Source organism: Babylonia areolata, chromosome 11 (genome assembly GCF_041734735.1).
Source record: "Babylonia areolata isolate BAREFJ2019XMU chromosome 11, ASM4173473v1, whole genome shotgun sequence".
Taxonomy (NCBI): Eukaryota; Metazoa; Mollusca; class Gastropoda; order Neogastropoda; family Buccinidae; genus Babylonia; species Babylonia areolata.
Genome location: NC_134886.1, coordinates 2210337 through 2235865, shown reverse-complemented (window position 1 = coordinate 2235865; position 25529 = coordinate 2210337). Strand labels below are relative to the sequence as shown.

Genomic DNA, 25529 nt, shown 5'->3' with positions numbered 1-25529 from the left:
CCAAGCAGTATCACACACACACACACACACACACACACACACACACACAACTACAATTAGGCCCCACTGTTTTGTGTGTGTGTGTGCTTTCAGGGATTTTGTTTTTTTGCCAACATGTTGCAAGGGGGTTAGAAAATGTGTTGTTACAGAGCTTCAAGCAGTGACAAAGGCTGGTTGATTCCATGTAGCACAGTGAAAGGACAGCAGCATTGCTGACAAGAGCTGGCCAGCACTAGCTGTCAAAAAAAGTGTCATGCTTGATTTGAGTTGTGTGAAGTGGTACCACCTGTCATGCAGTGTCCAGTAAAGATTCAGGTCAACAGCAGTCGTTGGCCTCGGGGGTAGGGGTACATGGAATGGGTGGGTGGTTGGATATGGTGGGGGGTACCAAATGGATCTTGACAACACCACAATTATTGGGTCAATTATTGTTGATCACTGTCTTCTCCTTCAAATTTACGCTTCAGTTCTTGCTGAGCATCAGCTAAAGAAAGCAATCGTGGTTGCTTTAGTTTGCCACCATCGCATGTCTTGAGCATGGCGTCAGGCCGACATTTTGTTGAGCTAGCGAGGAAAGGAGCCAAGCAAACACTGCAACAATAGTCTGACCAAAACATTCAAATGAAGGACTGCCTCATGATGTAGATGGTGTTTCTAGCTATGAATAGAATCTAGAAAGATTCCCCAAGATAAAGCAACCAGCATTTTTGTCGACAAACTAAATGCAAAGCAGGGAAAAGTCTGAATATTTTGATGACAAGTTATCTCGTCATTGTGGCAGTGAAGCATACATGCTTGCAATGACGAGTTATCTGTCAAACAGGCAGCCTAGGGGTTAAGGAGGCATCACTGTGTTTAGACAAATCCCTACAATGAAATTTATGCTACACTACATTTGCAAAGCAGATGTCTGACACTAGTGACCGTCTTTGGGGTTTGTTGTTGTTGTATTTTTTTGGGGGGAGGGGGGTTCTGTTTCCTTTAATTCTTCCTATTCATATAATTTCTCCCTTGCCAAGAGGATAGTATTGTTAGTGGCAATAAAAACATTGTCAGTTTCTCTCTCTCTGCCTCTCTCTTTTTCTCTCCCTCCCTCCCTCTCTCCCTGTCACTCTCTCTCTCTGTGTGTGTCTCATGTGCTCTGTCACTGCTGTTTGTGAGGTGAAGGACTGATGTGGGTTACAGCTGAACCCGGTGATGCCCCAGGCCTCATCCACAGCAGACATGAGTCCTGACTCGCAGTCCAACATCATTGGCTCCACGGCAACCAGCCCCTTCCATGAGGTCAGGGTCAGTCAGTCTGTCTCATTCCCACAAGCTCCTTCCATGTCTGGTGACATGCGGATAAAAAACAACAACAACAAAAAAACCCAGCAGCATTCAACTTTGTGTGTGTGTGTGATGCCACGTGCATCCTTTCAGTGCCTTTTATTTCCTGTAATTATTTCATTGTCAGTATGAGGGCAGCAGTCAGAGCCATGTTGTTGAGCTGTGTTGTCATGTTGGTGAGCTGTGATGGGTCATACTGTTCTGTTGTGATGTCATGTTGGTGGGTCATGTTCAGCTTGATGTCATGTTGGTGAGCTGTGGTGTCATGTTGGTGGGTCATGTTCAGCTGTGATGTCATGTTGGTGTCATGTTCAGCTATGATGTCATGTTGGTGAGCTGTGGTGTTATGTTGGTGAGTCATGTTCAGCTGTGATGTCATGTTCAGTTTTGATGTGTTGGTGAGTCATGTTCAGCTGTGGTGTCATGTTGTTGCACTGTGATGTGTCATGTTGAGTCATGTTCAGCTGTGGTGTGTCATGTTGTTTGGCTGTGTTGTCATGTCCTGCTGTGATGTTATGTTGTTGAGCTGTGTTGTCTTGTTGAGCCATGTCATTTTGTTGAGCCATGTTGTTCAGCCATATTGTCATGGTGTTGAGCCGTATTGTCATGTTGCACCATATGTTGTTGCGCTGTGTTGTCAAACCATATGGTTGTGGTGTTGAGCTGCATTGCAGTGTTATTGAGTCAGTGTTGAGTCGTGTCATTGTGTTGTTGTGCTGTGTTGTAAAACCATATGGTTGTGGTGTTGAGCTGCATTGCAGTGTTATTGAGTCAGTGTTGAGTCGTGTCATTGTGTTGTGCTGTGTTGTCAAGTCATATGGTTGTGGTGTTGAGCTGCATTGCAGTGTTATTGAGTCAGTGTTGAGTCGTGTCATTGTCATGAGTCATGTCAGTGTTGTGTTGAGCCAGGTTGTCATCGAGTCATGTTATTGTTGAGCCTTGTGTTGTCATTGTGTTTAGTCATGTCATGGTGATGAGTTGTGTTGAGTCCTGTCATTTTGTTGAAGTTTGTTGTCATGTTGAGCCGTGTTGTCATGGTTATGAGTCATGGTGTTGAGCGGTGTGTTGACAGGACAGCGTGGGTGCTGTGTCCATACCCGTGACCAACACGTCCACCGCTGTCCCAGAGTTGTAAGTATCTGACTTCCTCACTCCTCCACCCTCCCTGTCAACCAACACCACCACCATCCACCATTCCTGTTTCGTGTCTTTCTCCTCTGTCTCGCCCATGCCCCGTTTCCAACGTCAGGTGTTAGTAACATTAAACTGATAAAAAATCAGACTGTACAAACACCACCACCACCACTATTCTCCATCCACATATCTTGTCTTTCTCCTCTTTTTCGCCCTTCCACTGTTTCCGACGTCGGGTGTTAGCACTGTTGGATAAATAAGAAGCAGGCTGTAAGTCACATCCTTTTTTTTTACTTTTTTTTTTTTTTTTTTGCCATCAACTTCATTGCTGTTGCATCCACATGCACAACTTTTTATGACAGGTCTATACATGGATGAATAAACATTTATAAACATACCAATAATAAAAAGTGATAATTCAGAATGAAGTCATCTGTTGGGAATAAAAGTGCTTTCAGTCTTTAACTGTGTGTCTACCTTGTGTTGGTTGTTAAAATGGCATTTACCACAAAAAAAAGATAAAGAAAGTTGGAATGCAATGTGATGTAATGATAGGGTTTATGCGTGTATTCCATTTTGTGTGTGCAGCTCGGATTACCCAGGACAGTACAGCTTTGAGATCTCTTTTGCCCCGTCCAAAGAGACCAAGTCCACAACATGGACGGTGAGACCACTGGGGGAGAAGATCTTTCTCTGTCTGTCTCTCTTTTGAGGGCTTAATGAAAAAGAATGTTTTAATATTCTGTTACCCTCAGAAATAAAGTGAACTCTCTCTCTCTCTCTCTCTCTCTCTCTCTCTATCACAGTTCTCCTCCATTGATATGTGCAGATGATGTGATTTTTGTACTCTACCCTAAATGAAGAAGCTGTATACATGTGTGATCACTTACAGGGATGCATACAGCTGCTAGTTCTCTACCCAGCAGTTGTGCTAAAGAAGCCGGCTGGATTGCCAACGAAAGCTGCGTAAGTGAGTAGCCTTCTTTGACTGAGAGATCGGTTTAACTTGGTAGTCGTTATGTGTGATGTGATTTCAGCACTCCGCCATGCTGAAGAAGCTGTATGTACGGATGGCCACTACATGTCCTGTCCGCTTCAGGACAGAGACCCCCGCCCCCCAAGGGACCGTCATCCGTGCCATGCCTGTCTTCAGCAAACCAGAGCACTGTCAGGAGGTAACACTGACACACACACACCCAACACGCACACACACACATGCACAATACCCCTCAGCCCCGCTCCCAAAACGCACATGCATGCACACATGCGCGCACAAACACCACACATATGCATGCATACACACCTGTGCACATGCACACACCTGCACACGCTTTTCTTCTCTTTTCTGCCCCAGGAGTGGGGGCATTTTGTTTCCTTCATTTCCAGGATTTGTGGTGAGAATGGTTTGTGGGGAGGGAGGGGGGGATGGTTTGTGGCGAGGGGGAGGGGGGGACGTGACAAATCAGTCAGGCGTTTGATGTGGGGTTTGAAGCAGCATTTAGGTATGGTGTTTTGTCCTTGGGTTAAGGCACGTTCCTCCAGTGATCCTCACTCCACCCCAGGTGTGAATGGCTCCCTGACTTCATATGGGGAAGCCTTCCTTTGCTGAACTATAGAGATGACACAGTGGTTATGAATTCACTGCCTCAGTGTCTGAAAAAAATCAGTTTCATGTCAGAGTGTGCAAACAGGTCCAAATACTCCACACCACATCAGCTGTAAAAGATTTGTATAAATAAATAGATGAATTAATATAAAATAAAAAAAATAATGCAACAGATGCCTGAACTTTGCATAAAGTCATCGCATTGATCAGGCCTTGGCTGTTAACTCATTCCATTTGAGGTACGAGTTAAATGGTACCATGATTACTCCCCCTATAGACTAGGTACGAATATTCTCCTACCAGCACACTATTATTATTATACAGGCATGTAGCTGTCAAGTAGAATGAGTTAAATGCGATGGGACTTTTAACGTTGATGATGGTGGAAGGTGGTGAAGCGGTGCCCCAATCACGCCAGTGAGGACATGAAGAGGAACATCAAGGTGGCTAACCACCTGGTGAGGTGCGAACACAAGACAGCACAGTACATGGAGGACCAGCAAACCAGCAGACAGTCAGTGGTGATACCTTACGAAATGCCACAGGCCGGCTCTGAGTGGGTCACCAACTTGTTCCAGGTGGGTGGATGCTTGAGTGTGCGTATGTTTTGTGTATGTTTGTGTTGGTGCGTATGTGTGTGTATGTATATATGTTCTTACATGCTTTTTGGATAGTGTATCCCTTCTGTTTGGTGTCATATACTGTACCATGTCAAACTAATGCAAATTAGGCTTATCGGTTTGCTCTGTTTGGCCAGATTTCGCGAAGCTAACAAAAAGGCGCCCTGTCTTGCCCGTCCGCTCTTAGCCAATCAGACGCCTCTAAAAGCTACAAGCGCTGAATCGTTTTGATGCCATCTTGTCAGATTTACGCTCTGTCTCGTGTAACGCTTTTTTTTTTGTGGAAGGGGTGTCTGTTCTGTTTTGTTTTATTGTGTACTGTTCCAGTGTTCATGATTGTTGGTAATGATTTGCTTACTTATTCCTTGTGTTTTATTTTCCACATTTATTTTCTGGTTGTGTATCCTCACCATGAATGGAGAGAAACTGGGCAGTTTCTATATCAATGGAAATAATGTTTTGTGTTGCTGATTACTTCTTTTTTCAGGTCAGCTAAAATAATATCACAAAGAATTTCAGAATTTTATGTGATGTTGTTTTTGCTTTTTGATTAAGAGCCAATTATAGATTGTGTGCATGCATGAGAGATTCTTACCAGACCAGAATGACTGTAGAATAGATGAGTATGTTTTCTTCTGCTTTTTTTTTTAAAGCAGTTGTGGTGTATATGAATTAATCCATACACTTTGACACCTTGAAAGTGAAACTTGAGTATGTGAATGACTTTGCTATGTATTTAGGGACAGCAGAATTAGACTAATCATTATTGATAAATGACAAGCATTGAGAGACAGCAGAGTTACATTCATTATAAATAAATGAGCAAATAAAGGGGCTTTGTAATGTATTTAGGGACAGAGTCAAATTTATCATAAATAAACATTGTAGTGTATGTAGGGACAGTAGCATTACATTTTACATATATAAACAATTGATCATATAGGGACAGTCGAGTCAGACTTATTCCAAATGAATTTTTTCTTAAATGAAGCACTCATTATTTCCCTTACAAATAAGACTTATTCCATTTTTTTTTTTTTTTTTTTTTTTTAATGAAGCGTTCATTATTTCCTGTGTGTGCAGTTCATGTGTCTTGGATCGTGTGTCGGGGGTCCGAACCGCCGCCCCATTCATATTGTGTTCACCCTGGAGCACAACCAGGTGGTGCTGGGTCGGCGAGCCGTGGAAGTTCGAATCTGTGCCTGCCCCGGCCGCGACCGCAGACAAGAAGAGCGTATGGCAGAGAAATCACAGAAAGGTCTGTTCCTAACTTTTTTTTTTGGGGGGGGGGGGGGGTAGTAAAGTTTAATGGTATATTCAGTGATTGACTGGTTTAAAAACACATTCATTTATACAAAAGGCTGCCAACGTGAGTAAATATGACAGAGCTGCATTTGGATGCGCACGCACGCATACACAAACAAACATTACCATAATGATTTTCATAAGAGGCAAATTATTTCTCTAATCTGCAGATGGAAAATGAATTGTTTTAAGACCAAATCTGTCAGTAATGTTTCTTGCATCTGTGGTGCTCACATAACAGCCAATTGTATACTAACTTGCGATATGTTAGTCTCACATCCCTGAACTGAAATCATCTTCAGTGTTGACAGTCTTCAGCAGTCCATTGCTAATGTATGACTTTTTGAACTCATTGTTAAATAGTCCACTTATTCACTGTTGTAGTTGTTTTTCATTAGAAATATGTTATATTGTTGTGCTCTTTTTTTTTTCTTCTTTTTTCTTTTTTTTTAAACAAAACTGAAATCAATCATTTTCTATATGTAACACACACACACACACACACACACACACACACACACACTTACTCGCATGCATACACCGTAATTTCTTTCTTCCCTTCCCCCCACTCAATGTTTTTTCCTGCCCTCATCTAATATCACTTACAGTGAAAAGGACGAACACACACACACACACACACACACCGCAGTGGAACATATATAGCTGAACAGAAAAACACTTGGTAATACATAGATGTCCCAATTAAAGCCTCTGCTGTGTTTGCAGTAACAGACAGTGGTGTATATTACAATGTGATCAACAGGTATGGGTCAGTATTACAGGTACATGTAACAGGCAGTGGTGTGTGTTACAGTTTGATCAACAGGTGTGGGGTCAGAGTTACAGGCAGACGTAACAGGCAGTGGTGTGTGTTAGCAGGGTCCACAGGTCAGGGGTCTGGGGTACCCAGGTACTCCATCAACACCACCATCACCAGCATCAGCAGGAAACGGAAAGCTGATGACGGGGATGTCTTCACTCTCACTGTAAGTGGTCACTTGCTGTTGGTATTGTATTGCATTGCATTGTTGTCCTTTTTTTTTTTTTTTTTTTTTTTTTTCCACCTCATTCTAAAAAAAAACGGCCAGCCATATTGGTGTCCCATGTTTTCCACTCTTTTTGAAGGAAGGGCAAGCCATACTAGATTGGTTTCCCATCTGTTCACATCTTGAACAAAGGGCTGGCTATTTTAGATTGGTTTCCCATCTGTTCACATCTTGAACAAAGGGCTGGCTATTTTAGATTGGTTTCCCATCTGTTCATCTCTTTGAACGAAGGGTTGGCCATTTTAGATCGATATCTTATCTGTTGACCTCCTGCAAAGCAATGGTTGACCATTTTAGATTGGTTTCCTAAGTATTCACCAGTTTTAACTCACTTACCCCTTGTCACCCAAAACTCATCACCTGTAAATTCCCAGGTCAGGGGAAAGAACTCTTGCAGTTTTCTGTTGTAGGTAATTCTGAAAATTGCCTCAAATATAGTGAACTTTCTGTTGCACTGAGTAGTTTTCCTGCATTCTGAATATAGTGATAAAGTTGTTTAAAAAAAATTTTTTTTTAAAGATTTCAGGCTCCTGTTGCTTTGTACCAACAACAGAAACATTAGATTTAAGGAAGATATGTTGCAGCATCGTTTGGTTCATAATGGAGCATTGGGGTGTAAGCATAAAGGAGAATTACCCGAGTTCATGTAATGTTGTTTTGTGCTGTATTGTGAGGACATGAAAATTACATTAAGAATGATTTTGTAATGTTGAATTGTGCCGTATTGATGGGAATATTATTTTGTGCTGTACCAACACTTTTTTTTATATTTTTTGCTGTATTAGACTTCGTAATGTTATTTTATGCTGTATTGATACTAAATGACTAATGTTTCATGCTGTATTGACATGTTATTTAGGTTGTGTTGTATCAATGCTATGTAATGCTTTGTGCTCTGTTGATACCATATAATGTTATTTTGTGCTGCATCAACATTATGTAGTGTTATTTTGTGTTGTATTGTGACACTATCTTATGTTATTTTGTGCTGTAATGTACAGGTAAGTGGACTGTACAGGTAAGTGGGGGAACTACATGATGCTGTGTATTGTACAGGTGAGAGGACGGGAGAACTACATGACGCTGTGTAAGATCCGTGACTCCCTGGAGCTGGTGGACGCACTGCCCAAGGCAGAGATGGAGAAATTGAAGAAACAGCAGAGCGCCGTGAGACAGAGGTGAGTGGTGTGGTGGGTCTGCCTTGCTCTCTGTAGGTGTTGGAGACTGCCGTGTCTGATCAGAAATACTTCTTTTTTTCTTCTTCTTCTTCTTCTTTTTTTTTAATATTTTTTTTTTATTCCACATGGAAATTGATTTTGTGTAATAACAGGCTCATTATTAACACGAACATAATCTTTTTTTTGAATTTTTATTCCATATGGAAATTTATTTTGTATAATCCCGGGTTTGTTACAAACACATACATAATGATATCATTTACACCATGATAAAAGGTTAAAACTAGTCGCATAAAAATCCACTCTAGCTGTTGACTGGCTGAAACAACACACATGCACACACAACATATGTCACACCAATAATTGAATATCAAAATCTGTTGTTGTTGTTTTTTTGTTTTGGGTTTGTTTTTTTTAAGTTAGTCATGCATACACCCAGTAAGCTTGCCCATGTACACATGCTTGCCTGTTCACATCCCCTCCTCTCCCCCAGTGTCCCCTCTCCTTTCCCTGTTACCACCCACAACACTTAGATACAGAAGATACATCCATGCACACACTCAGCCTCACTGTCCCACATGCTGACAAAACATCTGCACTTTAGGCACTCATCTGCTGGTGAAGTTCATGGGTAAGTGGGGTACAGTGTTTCGTTCCCAGTGTTCAGGCTTCATATCAGTCATTGACACACAGAATTTCTGAAATGACCTGTCGATGTGGTCTGTGACTTGACTGACGAATTTTTCATAAAATCAGTCATGCTAGAATGGCTTTTGCAGATTTCTCTTGCGCTCCTGCAAAGCAATTCAAATCGCAGTTTCAAACTCTAAAACATAGAATTGGGCTGGGAAAACTAAATGAGTTGCATTTACACAAAGACTTCTTCGCTTGCATATTGTGAATTGCGGCTGAATGCAGTGCCAATTTAAACTTCTTCACTTGCGTATTGTGAATTATGGCTGAATGCAGTGCCAATTTAAACTTCTTCACTTGCGTATTGTGAATTGCGGCTGAATGGAGTGCCAATTTAGCTTTATACTTTCCTGCTAATCCTTGGTTTAGGATGGCTTGGATACATGTTGAGCATTTCGCCATACGAAAACATCACCTGTATTGTGGAGCATGCCACCAAAAGGAGCTGCCTTATGTCAAGAAAGATTAAATGAGTGTACAGGACAGTTGTAATCTCTTCCATTCTTAAGCGTATGGAGAGTGAATCTGAGAGATATCTTCAATCGTTTGTGGGCAACTTTCACGTGTACTTAAATGGCTTCTCACTTTTTGCCAGTCCTCTGTTCTTTCCATCAAATTATGCTTTTTTTTTTTTTTTTTTAAATCAGGGAATGAAAGACGCTTGGGTGGAGAAAAAAAAAACATTTTCTGAATGGAGAAATGAAATTGAGACATTAAGGAAAATTGTGCATTTTGATAGTTTGTAGTCAGAAAAGAGAATACAAAAGGTCATTGAAAGAAAGAAAGAACTGTTGATATGTTACCCAAAAAAAATTACAAAAAAAGAATAAGAAAGAAAGAGGACTAAACTGGTGGTTGTGGCTCCTTGCAGCTGGCTGGCTCAGCACCACCAGAAAGGAGGAGGAGAAGGGGGGGAAGAACTGCCCAAGAAAAAGAAGTGCCCACCTAAACCCTGCCCCCCAGCTGTGATTGATCCATAGGGACAGATTGACAATGGTCACACACTTGGCAGCTCACATTCGGACAGCAACATGTTGTGCTCACTGTGATCATGACTGATCAAAAGGAAAAGATGTATGCAGCTGAATGCATGGACTGGCGTATGTTCCCTGCATGTCTGGGAAGTCTAGTCAAAAGATGGCCTATTCTTGCCTTTTGTTTCATTTCAAGGCATCTGATTATGAGAGAACATCTGATTTAAAATCATAAGATTTATAGAAAACAACTTTTAATTACACATTTTAACCGTGACTCAACTAGTGCAGACTCCGGAAGGGGTCTGACATCCCTGTCCTGTGCAAACTACTATCCACCTATGCAGAGAAAACGAAAGCAACTACGGCTGATAACCTCCCAGAAGTAGGTAACTTCCCCTTTGTCCCGCTGGCTAGTGCCCTCTTTTTCTGGCAGCCATCATGACTCCTGTTCCTGTGCTCTTCATACGGTTAAGTTTTTTTTTCCGTATTTTCTGTCTGTCTGTCGAGACTTAGCCGTATGAAGAGCACAGGAACAGGAGTCATGATGGCTGCCGGAAAAAGAAGGCGCTAGCCAGCGGGACAAAGGGGAGGTTACCTACTTCCGGGAGGTTATCGGCCGTAGTTGCTTTCGTTTTCTCCGCATAGGCGGATAGTAGTTTGCACAGTACAGGAATGTCAGACCCCTGCCGGAGTCTGCACTAGTTGGGTCACAGTAAGTATGTTATTTAAAGGTAATTTTAGATCGAAATTTTCCTTTAACTTGTACAGAAGACAGATTAAAATCAGAAGAATAATTGACATTAAACAGTTGCAACCTGTGTAGAAGATCTGGAGACAGTAAAGGGAATAGAGTATAAAGTGCTTGCTAAGGTCACTGAAAGAATGAAAGAGCTTTGAAGGATCTGCAATATTGTGTCACAACACAATGAGATGTGTGTATATGTCTGAATGTGTGGATGTGTTGGAAAAGCAGTTGCACATAACAAGAGAGACATGAATGCCGATGGGGTGTTTTGGAGAAAACTGCAGTAAGCAGCCATGAAGAAAGAATGGGGAGGGGGAGGGCAGTGCAGCAATAATCCCCACTGTGAGAAAGGACTAAGTGGTGCTTGGAACAGGACATTGGTTTTCATTCTTTCATTCAACATCTTTCGACTTTGAGAGTTATATCAGATGTGTAATGTGAATCTCTGTGTGTTTGTGTGTGCTCATGTATGTATATGTATGCGCACTTTCGTGTGTATGTGTGCGAGTGTGAATGTGTGTGAGCAAACATCGGTGGCTGTGTGGGACTGTGCAATATTACTGTTTGATGTGAATATGTGAAAGTCTTCTTGAAAGTGATTGTATATAATGAATGTTATTATTTTAACAATATAACAATGTATCTGACAGTATGGCCAGTGTGTGTGTGTTCTATTTTTACCAGTGTGAATGTGTGTTGTTTTACACTGACACATGCACATGTACGTATGTATACATGCATACAGATTGTCAAAAACATTCTGCAGTCCTTTTCTCGTGTCTGAAAATGGGATTTTGTTATATTATTTATTGTACTTTTTTTTTACTTTTTTTTTTTTTCTTTTCTTTTTTCCTTTTTTTTAAAAAAATTTGCAAACAAAAAGAACGAAGAAGTGTTTTTAAAAAATGGGGGGTGAGGAATACAAGCAGCATATATACATACATAATTTGCTCAACACATTTCCATCAGGCAAAAGCAGAACATGCAGAGGTATTTCCTTTCTGACTGAGAGTTACAGTACTGAGATGTCAGATGGTGCACACTGGTCCATGTATGTATGCTACACCACATCTGCTGTAAAAACCAAAAATAAAGGCAGAGCCCTGATCTTTGCATAAAGCCAACACGCTGATCAGGCCCTGAGAGACTACACTGGGTTTGTGTTTCAAAAAAAAAAAAAAAGAAAATTGCTCACACCCACTTGACACCAGTCTGGAAATGAACAAGCACAAACATGTACATGAGCGCACATGTGCACACACACACACACACACACAATAACAAATAATTTATGTGCAATTCACAGATACATAAAGTGTCACTCAAAGATTCTGCATGCTTATGTACACGTGTGTGCGCACACACACACACACACACACACACACACACACACACACACACACACACACTGATATTCCCCCAAACCTGTGCTGTGTACAGGTGCATGGTGACAGTGATAAGTACACGAGGGAGAAACAACTCAGAATACACACACATTTGCACATGCATGCATACACACACACACACACACCAGCTCCCATGCCATACATTTGCACATGAAAGCATGCGCGCACACACTATGCAACCACAGGTTTGCCTCTTAAAAGGGGATAGAAAGAGATCTCCAAGGCTATAATGCAACATGTGGTGTGTTCAGTTTACTGTATTTGGGAATGCCCAGAAAGTCCCTTCTCCATTTTGAAGAAATGCGCACAATGTTGGTTTGGAGATGATGCCTGTATTTGTATAAGTAATGACTGGAAGATACTATTATACATTACATTTTATACCATTGAGACAATGACAGGTAAGAACCTTGCTTACCACCTGTGCACCATTTGATAAGAAATTTTGAAATGAGAAAGACACCACACCTTTTAACTATTTCACCGCCTAAGGCGACCTTAGTCAGCTAGACAGCGCACTGCCATAGGTGACTTCAGTCTACATCCAGGGGTCATGTTAAAAGGACCAATTTTGACTCACTTGTGTAAACAAAGTGAGTCTATGTTTTAACCCGGTGTTCGGTTGTCTGTGTGTGTGTCTGTGGTAAACTTTAACATTGCCATTTTCTCTGCAAATACTTTGTCAGTTGACACCAAATTAGGCATAAAAATAGGAAAAAATTCAGTTCTTTCCAGTCATCTTGTTTAAAACAATCTTGCAACTCTGGGATGGGCACAAAAAAAAAAAAAAAAAAAAAAAATGAAGCCTAATTATATGCAAACTGCATTTACTGTTACATTTATATTTTTTGTATTCTCTAAACTTGGCACTTTGACCTCTTATTCTGACACAACAACAAGAGGAGTCATTATTATCATTTTTTGTTCAAACAGGAACTTCTTTTGCTAAGCATGGAATTTTTATTTATTTTGCAAACGTTTTGGTGCAGATAGTAAAAAAGGGAAATTACTCTGTAATTAATGCTAGGGGACTTAATTTATCACAAGTGAGTCTTGAAGGCCTTGCCTCTTGTTTTACATTGTAACAAAGAGTGGCAGCTGTAGCCAGTTTCCCTGCCAATAGAACAGTGACTAACCTTTGCTCCCAGACCCAGTTTGAAATGAACAGGTTCAGTGTGTTGTTTTGACATGAACTGAAACCTGTGACTGATAGCATTGTGTCTAAAATATTTGGTGCTGGGGAGTGTTTTTTTACACAGAAACCAATTGGTGAAAGAGTTCATTAGAACACTGGGAAGTGTGCAAAGTTCATGCAGACACAGACACACACACACACACACACACACACACACACATGCAGATCGTCAGAGGTCTGGACAGCCATTTCTTCGTCACTGTCAGCATCATTTAGTATTTCTTCAAGCACATCCAGCGCTGTCAATGTTGAAAAAGATTGCAAGTCCAAGACAGTCAAGGCTTTGTCATTTTGAAGAAGATCCCTTTCAATTCCAGGGAGAGAAAAGCATTTTTGTCAGAACTGTAGGACTGTGTTGGAGAAGGGAAGCAAATCACTTTTATGGAACTTCCTGAGCCTGTTGACATCAGTTAGTAGTCTCCTCTTTCTAAAATAGGCACAAACGTTTGATGAAATTTCTCAGTCATGCTGTGCACTGCCAACATGTTGGGTTGGCCTTTCCTGAATTTTCCTTCAGCCAGAAAGATAAATTGCGGCTTAACTATTGTCCAAACCAGAAGAGACTATAAACTTATTCAGTCTTGAATAAACATGAACACACTCTTAATAAGAGAATGGTGTGCTCTTTGGCTCAGAGCATTGACCAGCTCTAGCCATATCAGTCATGGAAACAATGAAACACACACACACACACACACACAGAGCAGACAACAGCAGGCGCCCTTGGTTGGCTTCAAGCAGTTAGAGGTGGATAAGATGACCCAGATCATACCACAGACATGGATTGTTTTGATAGACACATACAGTTTCAGTAGCTCAAGGAGGCGTCACTGCATTCGGACAAATCCATATACGCTACACCACATCTGCCAAGGAGATGCCTGACCAGCAGCGTAACCCAATGCACTTAGTCAGGCCTGGAGAGAGAGAGAAAAAAAAGACAGATACATAAAAAAGAACTACTACTAATAATAATATGTATAAGGCTAAAAAAAAAAAAACTTGACGAAGTCAACTATAAACGTACCCCCCCCCCCAAAAAAAAAAAATATATATATATATATATATATAATAATAATAATATATAGAAAATAATAATAATATGTCTTTTTAAATAAATAAATAAATGATAATGTCACATATAGTGGTATACATAAAAAAAGTGGAAAAAAATGTTGACGCGGGTGAAGGGGGGGGGGGGTTGTGACCAAGGGAGTGAGAATGGGAAAGGGAAAAGGGGAGTGCCATGAGAACATCAGACATGCCAAAGAGGAAGTGGAGGGGGGGGGGGGGGGAGGTAGAGAAAAGGGGAGTGGTAGGAACTTTGATGATTGCACCCATTTTGGAATTGTTCCAAAATGAGTATAGTCTGATAGTTTAGTCACTATACCTTGGGTGGTGGGTTTTGTTTGCTAGATTTTTTCGTTGTTGCTTGGTCAGTATTCTTTAAAAAATATATATATATATATATATGGTTTGCATACTTAAAGACAAAAAAAAAAAGTAACTTGTAGATTTGTGTGTGTGTTATTTATACCTGTTTTCACTGAAAATTCCTGGCAGAGGCTGTGCGGCACAAGTTGAATTTCCCTAGCCACAGTCTGTCTAATGGAGATAGGCATCAGAGAAGGCCCTGAGAGCTCTGTAAGTTTAACCTCTTATACCCCACGATTACATGTCTGCTACATCACTACTGGACCAGCTCTGCATCAAACCACTGCAGTAAAAAATATATATATATATATATTAAAAGATATTTTTTTTAAGATGGTTTACTTAAACAGCTGTAAACACAAAGTCACCAATTTTTTGGGAGTGGTTTGAAATTGTGTCACTTTCATCAGTAAACTGCCATTATTTTCTTCATCATTGCTGTCATATTTCATGATCAGCTCTGCCACCACTTTTGCAGTCAGGCTTCTTATGTTCCGTGTTGATGATGATGACATTTTTGGAATGGAAAAAAATTGGCCTGGACACACACCCCTCGACCTCTAACTTATAACCTTTAACCCTTTAAGGTTACTGTGTGTGTACAGGATCAGCAGCCCTGCAAGATCCACGGCACCAGACCTGGACACGGCTCTCCACCTTTAACCTATAACCTTTAACCCTTTAAGGTCACTCTATGTGTACAGGATCAGTAGCCCTGCAGGATCCTCAGTGCCGGCCCTGGACACGCAGCCCTCCACCTCCACCACAACAGCCATGCTGAGCCCCACGCGACAGGCCACCCTGCCCTTTGACACGGCCGACCTGTCTGTCAGCAGCTCTCAGCAGGCTGTGTGCGTGGGGGAGAGGGAGGTTGGGGGAGGGGACGTGACGGTGGTGAAGAACGAGGCTGTAGGGCTGGGCGACCAGGTGCAGGACAACACCATTGCCAGGTGGGTGGGCAGCACGTTTGGGGGATTTTTTTTTTTTTTTAATTACTTTTTTTTTTTATAACTCTTCGGGGTTTTTTTACAACAGATTTCTCTGTGAAATTCGGACTGCTTCCCCAAGGGCAAGTGCGCCGTTACACTGAGAGCGCCATCCCCTTTTTTTCTTCTTTCTTTTTTTCTTGCTTGCAGTTTTATTTGTTTTCCTGTCGAAGTGGATTTTTCAACAGAATTTTGCCAGGGACAACCCTTTAGTTGTCATAGGTTCTTTTTCGTGCACTAAGTGCATGCTGCACACGGGACCTTAGTTTATCGTCTCATCTGAATGACTGGCATCCAGACCACCACTCAAGGTTTAGTGGAGGGGGACAGAATACTGGCTACTATGAGATTCGAACCAGTCCACTCAAGATTCTCTGGCTTCCTAGGCGGACACATTACCTCTAGGCCATTATTCGGCAGGTTTCTCACTGCAATGGAAATTCATGCACAGCCTAGTCTTTTATCAAGGACTATCGCTCTCAAACTAGGAGGCAGGATTGCTCTGGCTGTCAGTGCTGCAGCCTTGCGGGCTTTCTTCAAGATTTAGGTTTTTCCACTGCAGTGAAAGTTCACGCACAGCCTATTCTTTTGTCGAGGACTACGGCTCTCCAACAAGGAAGCAAGATGGCAATGGCAGTTGGTACTGCACCCTTATCTCTTCTTTTAACATTTTGAAACAGTTTTCTCATTAAATGCTGCTAAATACATATATTTTTTAAAAATTATATCACTAAATACTGAAAAACAAAAAAAAGAAAAATAGTTATACTGTACCCACCAGGCATGTCATATCCATCAGCTAATCCACAAGGCAGAATAAGATAATTTTCTCACAGTAAGGTTCCCCGATTCATGAGAATCATGTTGTACAACAAACTTAAAAAAATAATTTAATTACACATACTTAACCGTGACCCAACTAGTGCAGACTCTGGCAGGGGTCTGACATTCCTGTCCTTGTACAACTTAAAAAAATAAAATATAAGATTACAACACTGGTTGATTATGTAAAGATCAACTTCTCACCTGGTCCAGAAAAGTCTAGAAAAAAAGCCTTTCACGCAGTTAACGGTCAAGGGGAAATAACGCAGTTTTTCCTAGACTGATCCCACAAGACAGCCTGATTAGTTTCCCTTTAATTGAACACTGCTGAGTGTATGAAAAAAAAATTCCGCGATCCGCCGAATCCTACACTATGGCACGTCATTCTGAGCGGGCAGAGCACCGGCGCCAAAGCGCCGGCTCATCTCCAAAGAGTTAACATGTGATTATAATGTTGTGTAGTGTGTCACACAGTTGTGGTGCAGTGTGCCATTATGATGTGGTGCAATGCATCTCTATGATGTGTCATGTTGTAGTGCAATGTGTCACTATGTTGTTTCACCATGTGTCACAGCTGGCTGACGGGGCTGGGACTGAGTGCCTACATTGACAACTTCCACCAGAAGGGACTGGTCAACTTGTTCCAGCTGGACGACTTTGACCTGGAGGTGAGTCATTGCCTCAACACAGACATCCTCCACATCCATTCATGTTCAACAGAAGACACTTTCCCCCCCGCTAAGAATCCACAGTTGAACTTGCTTGTATATTTCAGTGGTTTCACACCTCCACCTTCATCAGCACAACGGGAACAGGAAAGTCTGGCCAGGCATCAAGTAGAAGACATTTTCCCCCCGCTAAGAATCCACAGTTGAACTTGCTTGTATATTTCAGTGGTTTCACACCTCCACCTTCATCAGCACAGCGGGAACAGGAAAGTCTGGCCAGGCATCAAGTTTTGCTGAAGAAGGTGGGCTTGGCAAGAAGCAACAAGGACAAATAAATAAATACACAGATAATCGTCTTCTTCCTTCGTGGGCTGCGACTCCCACGTTTCACCTGTATAGTGCACGTGGGCTTTCACGTGTTCAATCATTTTTCCCCCCACCATGTAGGCAGTTGTGCTCTGATTTCATGTTGGGGGGGGGGGGGGGGGTGTTTTTCTTTCCATGACCCACCAAACACTGACTTGGATTATGTAGGATCTTTAACATGCGTATTTGTTCGTCTGCATGGGTGTACACATGAAGAGAGTTCAGGCACTAGCAGGTCTGCACATCTGTTGACCTGGGAGATTGGATAAATCTCCATCTTTTACCCACCAGGCTCTGTAACCAAGATTCGAACCTGAGACCTATTTTGAATACTTAAGACGGGCGCAACAGCCTTGTGGTAAAAGCGTTGGACTTTCAATTTGAGGGTCCCGGGTTCGAATCTCGGTAACAAGCGGACTTTTGGTTTCAGGGTCCCAGGTTTGAATCTCGGTATTGGTACCTGGTGGGTAAAGTGTGGAGATTTTTCTTATCTCCCAGGTCAACATATGTGCAGACCTGCTTGTGCCTGAACCCCCTTCGTGTGTATAGGCAAGCAGAAGATTAAATGTGCACGTTAAAGATTCTGTAATCCATGTCAGAGTTTGGTGGGTTTTCTTCTTCTTCTTCTTCTGCGTTCGATGTTTTGGCTGCGTCAGACGGTCACCCCCGTCGCCACGATGTAGCCCACGGTCTTCTCCAGGTCGTGGCGGTCTCCCCAAAGCTGCGCCTGTAGCTCCGTGCCCCCTGGCCAGGTTTGACGCCGTAGAGCTTCATGGGTTGGGCAGTGTTGGAGGATGTGTTCAGGGGTCTGGGGTCCAGTGCCACATGGACACTCATCAGTGTGGGCGATCTTCATACGGTGAAGGTGACTCAGTAGTCGGCAGTGGCCGGTTCTCAGTCTGAAGAGGACAGTCTGCTGGTGTCTCTGGAGCTGGTGGATTGGATCGACACCACTGTTTGCACCCAGCCTTCTCTTCCACTGGTTCTGGTAACGGTTGTGGATGATGGTCCTGGCCTCTCTGTAGGTCACGGGGTGGCTGAACTGCTTCATTTTGCTGCCTGCCTTGGAGAGAGCATCGGCCTTTTCGTTCCCCATGACCCCACAGTGAGAAGGAACCCACTGAACAGTGACAGTCGACCGTTTTGAAAGGTCATGAAGGGCTGCTTTGATGTTTGTCAGCTGCTGTTCGTTTCTGGTTGACTGGAGTCCCTGCAGGAGAGATCTGCAGTCAGTGAAGAAGGCTATCTTTGGTGGTGGGTTGACTGACGTCCTGAGGCCTTGTGCAGCATGGAGTAGTGCTGCTGTCTCCGCTCTGTAGTTCGAGGAGATTCTTCCTGTGGTGGGTTTTCGAAACAAGAACATACCCAGCATGTAAACCCCCCAAAATAGAGTATGGTTGTGTACATGGCAGGGTAAAAACAGTCCTATCGGTAAAAACCCACTTGTGTACATACAGGGTACAAACAGTCCTATCCGTAAAAACCCACTTGTGTACATACAAGTGAGCATGGGAGTTGCATCCAACAAATGAAGAAGAAGAAGCTGGGACCCTCAGATTGAAAGTTTGACGATTCAACTACTCAGTTGTTGCGACTGTCAAGGGACAGACAGATGAATGAGTGGTTTCCTCCCATGTTCCCCGGGCATAAAAACTTCAGTGGTTTCCTCCCCCTGTCTCCCAGGCGCTGGCGGGGCTGAAGATCGGCACGGCCCACAGGAACCGCATCTGGAAGGCGCTGGTGGAGTGGCGTGACTCGGTCAACACCGTCGACCTCTCCAGCCTCCAGCCCTCCCTCGGCACAGCCTCCGACCTGACCTTGACCTCGCAGGGCTCCCTTTCCCAGCAGAGCTCCTACAACCCAGGGTTCTACGAGATCACGCGCTACACCTTCAAGCAGGTCATTTCCTTCGAAAACACCTCCAGCAAGACTGATGAGGTGGATGGGGGGGGGCCCAGCTACAAACTGAGGAAACGGAAATCGGACGCTGGTGACGAGTAGTCCGCACCTGGCACAGGATGGGTGGATCACAGATTGATGAATGGTGAAGTCTGTGGCGTTGGATGTGTGTGGTTGGTTTGTTGGCTTGTCCTCTGGGCGTTGGACGTGTGTGGTTTGTTGGCTCGTCCTCTGGGCGTTGGATGTGTGGTTTGTTTTCTTATCCGCTGGGCCAACGATGGGCCAGGTGTCCACAGAACGTGCCAAGTAAACGTATGTGTGTGTGTGTGTGTAAGAAGCCATTTATTTATTCAATGAGCTTACAATACAAGGCAGCAGAAATCCAAAAAATCTCGTAACAGAGGATGGGAGCCATCCTTGTCAACTCGTGGAGTGCTGTCCAGCACGACATGACGGGGCCCTGTGTGCCAACATTCGCAGTGTGTCATCTCTCATACTGGAAGGGAAACAACCTGATGCTTGGAGAATCAGTTGTGTTGTTACTTCCCTTCCACAGAATGTGCGGTCCTCAGGGCTGCAGTGTCACAGGTGCAGTCACTCCAGGTGTTCACATCCACACCATTGATCCTCAAGTCTTTTCATTTCTAGTTCTCTTGGTAGCGTTATTCAGGTAAAAAAACAAAAACAAAACAAAAACCTACCTGGCAAGTGGAAAAGAGAACATAACTGCAAACAAATGAAAATATGAACTAAATGGTGCTTGTCATCTGTCATATCACTGAACCATTTTCACTGTTTTGCAGACTTCCCTGAGAATAGTGTCATCTGAGACTGTAGCTAAGTTAACATTGCTGTAGTTGTTTGTGTTGTTTTCTCAATACCCACATTCCATCTCGTTTTTAACAAAAAAGAAAAAAAATCTGTTTGCATTCTTATTATTCATTTTACCAACATAACCATTTTTGTTATGAAGAAATATTTGAGTGGATTGTGTGTTTGCTGAGGGTGGTTGTGTGAACGAGTTTAAGTTGTGCCTCGGGTTGTGAAAGCAGAGTTTTGGTCACAGACGGTCTGGTTGAACTTCAGCATGGCCTACCTTCCAGACGATGAGGTGGTAGGGTGGTGTATGTCAGATGAGTTACACAGTGTGTCACTGTGTGCCACAGGAGTGTGTTTTCAGAAGCTAATTATATATTTATTGCTGACCAAGTAGTGATGGAGAATGAATTGTGTAAAAAGCATTTTCCTTGTTTCCACTGACAGAGGTGATTTGTGCATTTTGTTTGTGCCTTGTAAATAGACCAGTATGAATAGTTACTCTTTTCAGCATTTGAAACTATGCACAAGTGTGAAATCAAGCGTTCATTTTTCTCTCTCTGTGTGAGTATGCAGGCTTTTTGCTCCATGGTGTGCACGCATCCAGCCCGTCTTTTAACATGCTGTGTTCATGGTGTGTAGTGCTGTGTGTGAAGTGGGGAGAACCAAGTGATGCAATGTGTTGTGCAGTGATTTTCTTCATCATTCCCCATCCCCCTCCCCTCCCTCCCCCTCCTCACTTGCCTTCTCCTTTTCCCATGCAGCATTTTTGCTTCAGAACAAGAGAATGTTTTGTTTGATTCACTGAAGCGCTCAGATCTGTTGAAGCCATTCCAGAGGGGTTGTTGACTGGTCAGAAATAGAAATGTGCTTCAGTTCTTGCCTGTTTGGAGAATGCAGTACACACTTGATGTGTGTGTTCAACATGTGTACATCTCTCAGCGACAAAGCTTTTGCTGGATCGAAGTTCAGTTGTTGAGGATTGGTCCAATCTGTGACAATAACCATGGATGGGACCATTTCTGTATGATACAAATTTTCCTTCTGGCATTTTTGTAATTTTTATTTGATTTTAGTCGTTATCCTTTATTTTACTTTGTTTTGCTGATGACACACAGCATGTTAAGTGGCCTCTGGACAACAGCAGCAGACATTTCATTATCACAAAAAGTAATCACTCTTACCCTTGCTCCCCTTAATTGATGACAGAGAGGCCATGCATGTCATAGTGGATCATCATCAGATGGTAGGTCAGGTCTGACTTGGTGACTTCACAACCCTTCACCCAAACACAATACTGTTCACACAGTTGTAGATATTTAATTTATATATAAGGCTATGTAGATTGCTGTTTAGACCTTTGTGTATGTATACATATATATATCTATATATATGTACATAGACACAGACACATATACGTATATACACATATTAGGCTGTATACTGGCTTGTACTCTATACTGTCATCCTCCATAGCAGCCGGAGGGAAACGACACATTGATTTCTCCAGCTTTAGACTTTTGAGCCTCAGTCCACTGCGTTTTGGCCTCTCAGTGGTTTTACTTTAATCTCTTTTGCATTATGATAATAGATATATATATATATATATATCACGAAAGTCTTCACCATTTTTAGCTGCCTGTATAAATGAGACAGGACAGATGTTTTCAGATGTGGTTGTATAGATGAGGAAGAGGGCTGATGACATTCCCTGTGCTGTGCGTTGTTGATGTGTCCTGTGTTCAGTGGCTGTGTTCAGACAGATGCATTTGGTTGACCTCCTCTTGAGGCAGTGCTCACTACATGCTCAGAACAAAGCCCTCCGCACCCAGCGGCTGGACAGAAACTCTCTCCATGCTTTGTTCACCGTTTGCTGTTTCATTTACCTGGAACAAAATGGGGCGTGTGTTGTGTGGTTTTGAAAACAGATTGATAGATGATGATGTGTGTGGGGCTATATACGTAACGTGCTGATCTGTAGGTAGAGATGTTGTTTTTTGTTTGTCTACTTTTTCTTTTCTTTTTTTGTAAGAATGGTTTTGGAGGTTTTGTGGTGGATATGAGAAAAGGCCTGGATACCGCTGACAAGTATGCTTATCAGTGAAGGGCACAGAGCTATAAAGGGAAGGAAAGTGTTATTCTGTGTGGAAGGAGGGAGGAGTCATGCATGCAGATGTTTTGTGTGCATGTGTGTGTGTGATTCTGCCCCAGTTGTGTACAAAAGCAAGTCCTTCCGTCCAGGACAAAGTCGACTCCTGCTGTCCACGTGTGATGGGTTAATCACATGTGCCTCCGACAATGAAGGGGGGGACAGACACGGCCATTCTGATTGAGGAATTCTGGCTAGCACTGTATACAGTCATGAAAAATCCATTTAAAAATGACTTTTTCTTTTCTTTTTTTGATTTGAATTGATTCGAGTGATTTTCTTTCATGAGTCATGTGGGGTTTTTTTTTGTGTTTGTTTTGTTTTTGTTTGTTTTTTTCAACTGTCAGGTTTGTTTTACACACTGGATAATGTACTTTATATTTGATTTTGCCTTTGCATGGATTTGAAATCAGTAGTGTTGCAGACATGCCTACTATCCCGTTTTGTCTATGTTTATTCTGGAAAACCAACAAAAATGTGACTAAAAGAAAAAGAAAAAGAAAATGTGGCTGTTGATTTTGTGCATTTGACTTTCACAGTGTCAGCTTAGGTACGTATACAGCTGCATTCTAACGGAACCCAACATTTAGAAATGAATTGGCAAACCATGATGGCAGTGAAAAGGACAACATGCAAGAACCATACTCTAAAGACTTTTCAGCAGTTACTGAAGGGATGCATGCAGAACAGTGCCAAAGGTAAAGTCAGAATGACTGTCATGACAACTGTGCGATGAGCTGAGTTGGGTTGGGTTTTTTTGTTGTTGTTTTGGTTTGCTTTTTCTAATACTGTGAGCTGTTTTGACTGTGAGCAGATGTTACATGGTGTTACTGATCAGTTTGGTTTATTCTTAATTTGGAGAGGCTGTAGTACTGATTATCAGATTCTAGGCATGTTTGCATATTGCTTTGTTCAAAGAGAATTATTTGAAAAAAATAATATATATATATATATACATATGATTATTTAAGGAGGGAAATGTTCGTCTCAAGTGTAAGTTGTGTAATTTGGATACATTTTTTGCTATGCAGTATGAAATGTCAAGTTTAAGTATATATTGTGGACATGTTTTTGCTATGCAATATCAGTGCCTCATTGGAGGAGAGTGGGAAGTGTGCATCCCAGGCCATATTGCAGATGTCTCTCTCTCTCCCTCCCCCTCAACCACCCTTCATCTTCTTCTTCTTTTTTTTTTTTTTTAACCCCTTTTACTTGCTTACTGTGTTCTGGCTGCTGTTTTGTAACATAAGCTTAAGACCATTATGTCATGCATGTGAAGCTGTTGAAAACTTTCAGACTGTTGAAAGTTTTCGGGTTGTAGACTGAGACTTTTCAGACTGTTGAGAGCTTTCAGATTGTAGACTTAGACTTTTCAGACTGTTGAGAGCTTTCAGATTGTAGACTGAGAGTTTTCAGACTGTTGAGACCTTTCAGATTGTAGACTTAGACTTTTCAGACTGTTGAGAGCTTTCAGATTGTAGACTGAGACTTTTCAGACTGTTGAAAGCTTTCAGATTGTAGACTGAGACTTTTCAGACTGTTGAAAGCTTTCAGATTGTAGACTGAGAGTTTTCAGACTGTTGAGAGCTTTCAGATTGTAGACTGAGAGTTTTCAGACTGTTGAGAGCTTTCCTGTACAGTTGTTTCCTTTGTGTCAGATTTCTTCACAGGTTGATTGAGTGACTTCTGTCTATTTATAGTCCCTCCAGCCAATTTCTCATTGTGTCCTCATCTTGCATTGTGTTACCAAATCTGTGTTTATTTTCGCTTACTTCTCATATACTCTTCAGATGTGTATTTGTTTTTCACCTGTGTTTATTTCCCATCTTGTTACATGCTGTCAGATCTCTGGTATGAAGTGAGAAGCTTTAATGGTTTCCTTAAATTTGATTAAAAGTTCTGTCCCCACCCCTTTTCCTGTTTCTGTTTATGATATGACAATGAAAATGAGAGATACATGGAACAGACAGTGGTGCTGGCCAGTGCCTCAGAGGGAGCCTTAAACATTGTGTAGCATTCAGCACCTGTCTCGCTGACCCCAGGGCACTTTCCAGCGCTTTAGAGGAATTCTTATTTTATTTTAAAAGATGTTATTCTTATTTGTATATATTTCATTCTTTTGAGTGAATGATGATAGGTGTGTGTGTGTAAAATCATGGATTGTAATCAAGGAGAAACAAGTGTGTGTGTGTGCGTGTGGCAGGTTTGATACACCAAAATGTCCCTGGGTTTGGTTTTGTAGAAATTGTGCATGTAGAATGAATTTGTTTTCATTTTTCCCCAGGTGAAAGTTCCACATGATTTAGATGCTGCAGGTTATTTGATCCTAGCTTGGCATATGTGTACAGTATCAGCATAATTGTGTGCCAGTGGAACCCATTTGAATCCTGTTTTGTTGTAATAATCTACGGAATGTGTGTTTGGTTGAGAAAGTAGCTGTGCATTATAAAGGTTAAAGTCCTGAAACCTTTTACAGCTGCAAGGGCAGTGAATTGATACGGGCTTTGTCAAGGGCCCAGTACTTGCCTTCCACCCCTTCGCTGACCTAAGTCGGGTACCCATCGACAAGTTTGGGTGGAGTGGGGGAAATGAGAATGGAGTGCATCTTTGTGGTGGTATGTGCTTATGGGTGGAAAGAAGATAAAACTGTTGACGGGGAGTGAGGAGTACGACTGATCAAGAGGGTAGTGTTTTGCTGTAGTGATTGGTAAGGGGTGGAACCCATAAAGGGAGTATACTGTTTTGCTGTAGTGAGGGGTACAACATGAAGAGGATACAATGTTTTGCTGTGGTAAGGGGTAAGAATAGAATTGATGGGGTTTTGCTGAAGTGATTGGTTGAGGGTGGAACTGATAAAGAGAGTACACCGTATTGCTGTGGTGTGGGGTAGGAAATGGAATTAATCAGGGTACACTGCTTGCTGTGGTGAGGGATAAGGGTGGAACTGATAAAAGAGGTTACAGTTTTTCCTGTGGTGAGGGGTAAGGGTGGAACTGATCAGGGTGCAGTGTTTTTCCTGTAGTGAGGGGTAAGGGTGGAACTGATAGGGTACAGTGTTTTTCCTGTAGTGAGGGGTAAGGGTGGAACTGATCAAGGTACAGTGTTTTTCCTGTAGTGAGGGGTAAGGGTGGAACTGATCAGGGTACAGTGTTTTT

General features: G+C 42.2%; 1 protein-coding gene across 1 annotated transcript in view; it reads left to right on the top strand.

Annotated features, from left to right (window-relative positions):
• The window catches only part of LOC143287449 (tumor protein 63-like), a 74275-nt gene extending 54088 nt beyond the window's left edge, over positions 1-20187 (top strand). Inside the window, exons 5-15 of the mRNA XM_076595442.1 lie at positions 1186-1284; positions 2402-2460; positions 3052-3127; positions 3501-3638; positions 4459-4647; positions 5773-5947; positions 6874-6980; positions 8097-8218; positions 15373-15618; positions 17051-17144; positions 19194-20187. Of these exons, the coding sequence (XP_076451557.1) occupies positions 1186-1284; positions 2402-2460; positions 3052-3127; positions 3501-3638; positions 4459-4647; positions 5773-5947; positions 6874-6980; positions 8097-8218; positions 15373-15618; positions 17051-17144; positions 19194-19511 (1623 nt within the window). The 3' untranslated portion in view covers positions 19512-20187. The remainder of the gene's footprint in view (positions 1-1185; positions 1285-2401; positions 2461-3051; positions 3128-3500; positions 3639-4458; positions 4648-5772; positions 5948-6873; positions 6981-8096; positions 8219-15372; positions 15619-17050; positions 17145-19193) is intronic.
• Positions 20188-25529: the final 5342 nt, after the last annotated feature.